Consider the following 7,318-nt stretch of genomic DNA (forward strand, 5'->3'; position numbering starts at 1 on the left):
CAGGCCAGAATTTCCAAAAGGGAAAGAAAAATCATAACGAGCCTCGGGTTTCCTTTCTGCGTGTCCCGGAGGGGCCTCGGAGGCCGGGGGAGGGGCGCGCCGGGCGGCTCATTACGACGAGGTGTTGGACTAGTTAAAGCGCGGGCTTGTTTGATCTGGCGGCGGGTGGCAGAGGGAAAGAAGAAGAAAGGATGGGGGCGCGAGCAGGGAGAAGCTCACACCTCCCCCGCCGTTTCCTAGCGCCCATAAAACACCTTTTATTAACTCCTTCGCGTCCAGAAAGGCCCGCGTGGCCTCGCAGCCCCTGCCACGGTGTTTACAGCCCAGACTAATGGGGCCCCATATTCACCCCGATGTCGGGTGGAGGCGTCCGCCCAGGGTCTCGGTCTTCATCCCCAGCCACAGCCCAAGGCCTGGAGCGCCCTTCCCGCCTGGTCCTCAGCAGGAACAGGCCAAGATCTGAGCACGCGCACTCAATGCCGAGTTCGGGCCCGCGGCGCCCGTGGACCTGGGAGCCGTTGCCAGACAGCAGGCACTCGGCTGCGTCCACACGCAGGAAACCGATTGTTGGCACGCGACCGTTATTCACCACCGCAGAGATGCCTGTCTTAGCGCACCCCGGTTTAGCTCCATACTCACCCGTACCCCCAAGCAAAAGCGCCAGCGGTGAACACGCCTGTGGGGCCACGGAGGCCGGCTCTGGCCGCATGCACGGGCATCCTACACCACACATGGTCTCATAAGTATTTAAGTGTTCTGTTGCGAGAGAGAAACCTCAATGTAACCATCAACATGAGGTTATTTATGTATAAAATATTAGCAGTTACATAGGAGTGAGTCTTTGTTGCCTGCGGAGCTTGAAGTCGGGCTAAGAAGACCAGTAGAGTCCCAGGTTCTATAGGAGTGGCTCTCACAGGAGCTCAGCATTCCCCAGCACAGAGGCGGGGCTCCTTTGTGTGGTAGCACCCCTTGTACCTCCACAAAAGCTCAATCCACACACTAGTGTGCAAGCTGGCCTAGGAATTCCCAATCAAGTAAGTCTGTTTGTTTCCTTTCTCTGCCGTCTTCCCTCCCATTTCCACGAGTGACTCCCGCTTGCTACTCTCTTCTGAAGAATTGATTCTACTTTCCACACTTAAGTTCTTTGCCTCCCTCTTTCTCACAGTTTCGATTGGTATTTATCAAAGAAGGGGAAAGGCTACGGGCGGGGGGGGGGGGGGCCGTAGAACCACACAAGCCTGCAAGATTCTCTGAAAACTTTTTATTAAGTCAAGAGCATAGATACTGCTTTGGCAAAGGGTGGGGCTGCGAGTGGTCACACTGATTTGAGGTAGAAAGAGGGTGGGGGTAGGGAGATGTATACCTGAGAGCAACAGGCATGATAGGTAGTTTAAATACGTTACAAATTCAGCAACGAATGGGAACGCTTTTATTTAGAAAGAAAAGAAGGAGAAAGAAGGAAGGGAAAGAGGAGGTAAGAGAACGGAAGAGGGGAAAGGAAGAGGAGAGGGGAGGGAAGGGAAGGGAAAGGAAGGGAAAGATTTCCCTTGGAAAGCAGAGGTGCTGCGCAAGGGAGTAACGCCTTCCCTCTAGGTAGGAAGTGTAGCGACAAGAAGGAAAACCATCGCTGCTCAGGAGAGATCAACCCAGGCAGCGTCAGTCTTCCTGGTTAGAAACTACCAATTAGTCTTATTGCATTTTAACTCGAGAAGGCATCAGGGTACTGACACAGAGCCAAGAAGGGGACGAGAGAGCGAGCCAGAGAGCGGCGCGACCATGGCCTTTGGGGTTGAGTTCCACCCAGATGGGTTGGAAGGGTGTGTCTTCAGGGGCTTGGTCTTCTCCAGTCCCATCTTGAGTCGAGCCTCCAAGAGCCGCCCTCGGCGGGAAGTGAACATATATATAAATTTCTCTTTCTCTTATGTATTAACAAATTCAAATGACATTGCACGTGCGATCCTAGTGGGTAGTTGCAACCGCCGACCCTCCGGTGCTCCGCAGAGACTGGGCGAAATGCGCGCAGGCACCGGGAGACCCGCCGTAGCCGCTGCGTCCTTTCCTCTCCTCTCCGGGTAGCCAGGTGGGCCAGCCTCGGACGGGTTCTCCGGCGGCGCTGGCCTGGTCTCACTGGTTTAGCTCCAGCGCCCAGACTTGCTGAGGCCAGCCGGTGCGCCCTTTAATCCTCTTCTCGCCTGGCCCCGAGGCAGGAGGGAAGCTTTCGTGCTGCTGAGGCTGTCAATGGACACAAGCAAACAAACAAAAGGCGAGAAAGTCAGGTTTAAGTTATTCAGTTCGGTCCAGGCTTGGAGGGGAGTTTGGGGAACGGGTTGGGAGCAGTAACTGGGCGTCCTTAACTAGGTGACAGATGTCTGTTTGTTGAACCACACAATCAGGATTATAAATATCTGCCTTTATACTCTGAGTTCCTGGGATCCGGGATGGTCTGACCAACTTGAAGAGGTTTACTATTTATTGAGAATTAGACAAGTCTGGGTAAACGGAATCTAGCTTTAAGGCGTCTTGGGCAGAGGAAGCCAGCATCACAGAGGCCTGGTGTGGGAAGGGTGGGAATAGTAACCCAGTCAGTATATATCTCATTCCAGGTTATCAGCCTGGCGTAGGATCTTGGCTTGGATGCAAGTTGGGTGCTGGCTAGTACCAGTGCTGGGAGCCTCCCTCACTACCTAGGGAGGAAAGAATTGGCCTGGCTGCCACAGTCTGGGCCCAGCTCTCTAGCAGGAACCCAGTGAGGTTGCTACTTGCAAGTAGTGCCCTTCCAGGACCAGGATTGGCCCTAGAACCGCTTCCACAAGGTGCTCCTCCCTCCTGCCCCATATCCCCAGCCCAGGCCTCAGGCGGCTGAGGCTGGGAGTCTGTCTTTCCGGTGGCTCCAGGTAACCCAGCCCTACTTTGCCACAGACCCCGAGGGTCAGATAAAAGCCACCGAGCTCCCCAGTCCACATTGCTGTGCCTAGGCCTGAGCCTACCAAACAGGGGGAACTCTGGCGGCCAGAAGTCCCACAGCCCCTAGGTGGAAGATCACTCAAACTGGAGAAGACCCAAAAAGGCTGACTAGGCAAGCGCAAAGGCCAAAGCCCTTCCTGTTTGCTGCATCCAAAGCCTTGAGATTGTCTAGCCCATCACCCTGTCCCAGACTAGATCCAGACTAGGGGCAGACTAGACCCAGCCTTGAGCTGCCTTTCCACCCCACTTTTCCCTCCAGTGGTCTTCTGTTTCTCCAATTAGTATGTTAATTGAGGTAAATAATCCTTTCCAATAAACCCATGGGAATCGGGTAATTCAGATATTCATAATTAAGCAAATGAAAGTATGAAGCCTCGATTTGTATTGGGTTTTTGTGTTGTTTTTTTTTTTTTTTTTTTGCTTTAAAAACTGTTTTGGGAGATCGTCATACGTTAATGCAGTATTTAAGTCATTTCCTACTTTCATTCTCAACCTGGCTTCCAGAAGGGCCCAAGGAAGACTCAAAACACCTTCAGATTTAAAACAAACTATAGTATAGAATATAGCCACTTCTTGGAAGCCCAAGGTTTTCAGTTCATCTTGTAAGGCCCTAAGATCACTTTTAAAAAGCAAAATTCTATGTTCACTCAGCAATGACTGTGCACACAATGGCAGACTGTGTCGACCTCAGAACTCTCCCTAGTCTTTCAGAATCCCACCCAGAACACAGCTCTGTGTTTGCAGGCCTGCTCTTACTTACCCCAGCCCGCACCCTTGCCTGGAACTTATAAGCCCCGGGACTCACCAACTCCCTTTTCCGCTTGCTTTCGCGACCGCCATCCGTCTTTTTGAGTTCAGCCTTGAAGGCCTCGGGGTCACCTGCTTGTGCATCCTTGGCCAGCACGTCCATCAAGTAGGCGATGTAACTGGTAGCCAGGCGCAGAGTCTTGATCTTGGAGAGCTTGGTGTCGGCGGGCACATTGGGGATGCACTCACGCAGCTCCGCGAACGCGCTGTTAATGCTCTCTGTGCGCCTCCTCTCCTTCTTGGGTCCTGAGCCTTTTCGTTTGGGCAGGCGGCTTCCAAGAGCCTCCAGCCGACCTGGGCTCTGGCTCGGCCTGGCATCCGGACCATAGGCAGCCGCTGCTACTGCAGTGGTAGGTGGTGGCCCGCCGGCAGGGAAATCTGGGGCAGCATCAGCCGGGCTCAGCAGCCAGCTCTGGAAGTAAGGCCGCTCCTGGTGGCAACGCGAGGCCGGGCCAAACAGGAAGGGTTCGTGGAGCATGGGGTGCGGCGGGTGTGAGTGGTGATGATGGTGATGATGTGCGTAGCTGCCCACGAGGTTCATGTTGGAGAGGCTCCTGGCCTGTGCTGTCAGCCCAATTAGCACCGCCCCATGCGCCCCACAGAAGGGGGTCACCGTGGGCTCCAGAGGCAGCGAACTGGCTGGGGTTTGGAGAGTCCTGAGCGAGCAAGGCTGGAGATGACACGAAGGACCTGCCGACCTCTGGAAGGTTTCTGTAAGGCAACGAGGGAGAAGGGTTCGGACTTCCAAAGACCGGGTTTAACCCTTCTGCGGACTCAACCAGGACCCTGCTTATATAAGGCCTCGGCTTTGATGTCAACCTCTAGCCGGAGCCAATGGCAGGAGGAGGGAAGGGGGTGGCGGTCCCAAGTTTTATGCTCAGCAAGCGCCACACAATTCTAAGCTGACCACAGGGACTGAAAACCCGCCCCGCCTATGTCCCTCCCCTCTCCCAGTTCCCCTCCTGGAAGGGCGGGGGCTACGAACTTGAGGCCAGGCCTGCTCACTCCCTGTACTGAACCTACCACCCTTTCTTCATGGATTCAAGGAAAGGATTCTAGAATTATCCCTTGAAAACAGACAGAGCCTCATCAAGACACACACACACACACACACACACACACACACTTGATTTCACAGATAGGGAAACTGAGGACCAGAACAAAACTGGCTATTGTTTTTAGGCCTGAAATTTAGAATAGGATATGCAGCATTCCTGAACCCGAACTGCTCATCGTGGGAGCCTAAGGCCATCGGGCCCAGCAGGGAAGTAGGCTAGGCCCTAACACCTATAGCCCCACCTTTAGGTCCCCTGCTTCAGGCAGGACTTGGAGCTGCTGCCCAACAAGGTGGTCTCCTGAGATCCAGTTCTCGCCCAGCTGCGGACTTCCAGAAGAGCCTTCAGAGGCCGAGGTGGAAGTGGGCGGGAAAGGGAGCGGGGCTTCCAGCTCTTGGGCACTGACCAGTTTGTTCCGGGCTTGGGGGGTGGGGGTGGAGACGGTGGCTGATCTCTGCTCCTCTAGCCTCTCAGGCGCCTGGTTCGGTGTAAACGCCGGCAGGCCGAGCTGGTGGCGAGGCAGCCTGGCGGCGCCTTGGCCCCAAGGCATCTCTGTGGCAGGACTCCCCGGTGTCTTCGGAAGATTCGCACGTAGAGCTAAGGAGCCGGCGACTGCTGGGCTGCTCACTCCATCTGGCTCGCCACCTGCATGAAAATCTTTGATCCTATAAAGATACTTCCACTGAGGCTCACACTGAAAGACACCAGCCCACCCCCACCCCTGGTATCCACGGAGAAATCAGCCTAGGCGCTTCACACTCACCCTGCTGAGGCAGGGAATATCTGTGCAACCTTGTGTTGCTCCCCATCAGCCTAGATTCTCCAAGGCGGGATTCCAAAAAGAGATGGCTTTCCAAGAGTTGATAAGAACTTGGGAGACCAGGCTTTAAGCTTGAAACTCTGGGTCTTCTTCATCTTTTCATTAAGGTCCCTGTCCCTAGGACCCCCCCTCCATCCTCACCAACATTTCTGGTCTCGCTCCTTCCCTAGGTGGGCTTGTGCCTATCAAATGTCAGTTAAGGGGGGAAATGAGATGATGTCAAATTCTTTTTATTTCGCTTCTGATCCAGCCGCTCCGCTGAGGCCCAGCTTGTGTAAGACAATTACCAGGCAGGGACAGTGGGAGAGAGGCCACCGTGCGCAGATGGGATGTGAGGCCCAGTAGCAAGTGGGTAAGTGAAAACGAATGTGGAATAGGTCGTGGGCTCAACAGATGGCACTCCCTGTGTGTGAAATCCTAGGAATGTGTGCGAATTGTGATTTCTGTGTGTCTGTGAAAGTAGTCTCGCTTTGAGGCGTGGATGGAAGCTCAGTCGCTGAGGTCTGAGCCCCAAGGTCCCACCTGTGAGAACTGGTTGTGCAAGAGATTGTGAACAGCAGTGGAAAGAGATCCCGGGAACCTCACTTTCCTGCCCCAGGCGAACTGGAAACCCGCTGCTTTTGCAGGCGCCTGGCGCCCGCAGCGCTGGGGTTGGGCTCAGCCAGGGGCCTGGGGAAGGCTCCCCGGGAAGGCGCCGGTTCCGCAGCTGCGCAGCTGCTCCGCGGGTTCTTGTGCCCTGCGGGTTGGGAGTCACTCTCAGAATGAGGGAACCTGGGTGGAAAGGGCCTGGATTCTCAAGACAGCACAGTTCTGACTCCAGCAGTCTTCATCCTGGACTCCATGACAGGTCCATACATACATACAGGCTCGTCCCTTCGCCGGCACACACAAACACCCGCGTGGTGTTCTTACAGATGTCTTCCACCTTAGCAATAATACAGTGACATGGGATGTGTACACTAATGCAAGATCCACACATTCCTGGGATTGTTTTCCCCTACAGGATGTCTGTCATCCTCTGAGTGGGTTACACATTGGAGCTTCCCATTTGGGTACTCAGGGATACAAGAAGGTCAGTTTTATCAGAGGCTCACTGGATGTAGGGGTATACACATGTTCTCATAATATTTTTTAATTACACTGAATTATTTGGGGGGGACACATGCGTGCTATAATGTGCATGTGGAGTCCAGTTCTCTCCTTGCAGTACCTAAATCCTTGGGATTAAACTGAAGTGGCCAGCCTTGGTGACAAGCACTTTTGCCCACTGAGCCATCTTGCCAGACCACAAGCATTTATTTTATTTTAACTAATTAATTAATAACAGAGTCTCCTCCTGCCTCACTGAGTGTTCTGGGATCTCAGGCAAGGAGGTCACCACCACCACACCCAGTTTTCCTTTGTACCCTTTCTCAAATTCTTCAGAGTTATATCCATAACACAAACTCTCAAGACCCCCAACTTTCCAGGGGAGCTCAGTGGTACAAGTAGCCTAAGGTGTCTTAGGAGACTGAAGCTGGAGGGTAGAGTCGGTCCGGGAGTTTCCTTAACCGGTCAGCCGTGGACAAAAGTCAGGAGCGAGGGGCTAAAGCTAATGGTTTTTCTGGTTTTAGTTCTGGGTTTGTTTGTTTGTTTGTTTTAGTGATGGATAAGTGCATGAAATAGATTCGAT

General features: G+C 53.6%; 1 protein-coding gene across 2 annotated transcripts; it reads right to left on the reverse strand.

Moving 5' to 3' along the window:
- Positions 1–1,240: 1,240 nt before the first annotated feature.
- On the reverse strand, positions 1,241–5,323 carry Hand1 (heart and neural crest derivatives expressed 1). Of its 2 annotated transcripts, XM_021178270.1 has the most exons (3): positions 5,233–5,323; positions 3,770–4,482; positions 1,241–2,232 (listed from the first exon to the last, which is right to left on the reverse strand). In XM_021178270.1, exons 2-3 carry the CDS (start codon positions 4,310–4,312, stop codon positions 2,125–2,127), a joined length of 651 nt encoding a protein of 216 aa, XP_021033929.1. In that variant the 5' UTR covers positions 4,313–4,482; positions 5,233–5,323; the 3' UTR covers positions 1,241–2,124. The 2 variants fall into 2 exon arrangements, with proteins under 2 accessions (XP_021033929.1, XP_021033928.1); XM_021178269.1 differs by lacking the exon at positions 5,233–5,323 and having other exon boundaries at positions 1,247–2,232; positions 3,770–4,672.
- Between the last annotated feature and the right edge of the window lie 1,995 nt (positions 5,324–7,318).

The sequence above is a fragment of the Mus caroli genome, chromosome 11, assembly GCF_900094665.2.
Source record: "Mus caroli chromosome 11, CAROLI_EIJ_v1.1, whole genome shotgun sequence".
NCBI lineage: Eukaryota > Metazoa > Chordata > Mammalia > Rodentia > Muridae > Mus > Mus caroli.

Coding starts and splice junctions, on each gene's coding strand:
- Hand1 (XM_021178270.1), bottom strand. CDS start 4,312: ATGAACCTCGTGGGCAGCTACGCACATCATCACCATCATCACCACTCA. Junction 2,233..3,769: donor GCAAGCGGAAAAGGGAGTTG/GTGAGTCCCGGG, acceptor GTCCATTGACAG/CCTCAGCAGCACGAAAGCTT.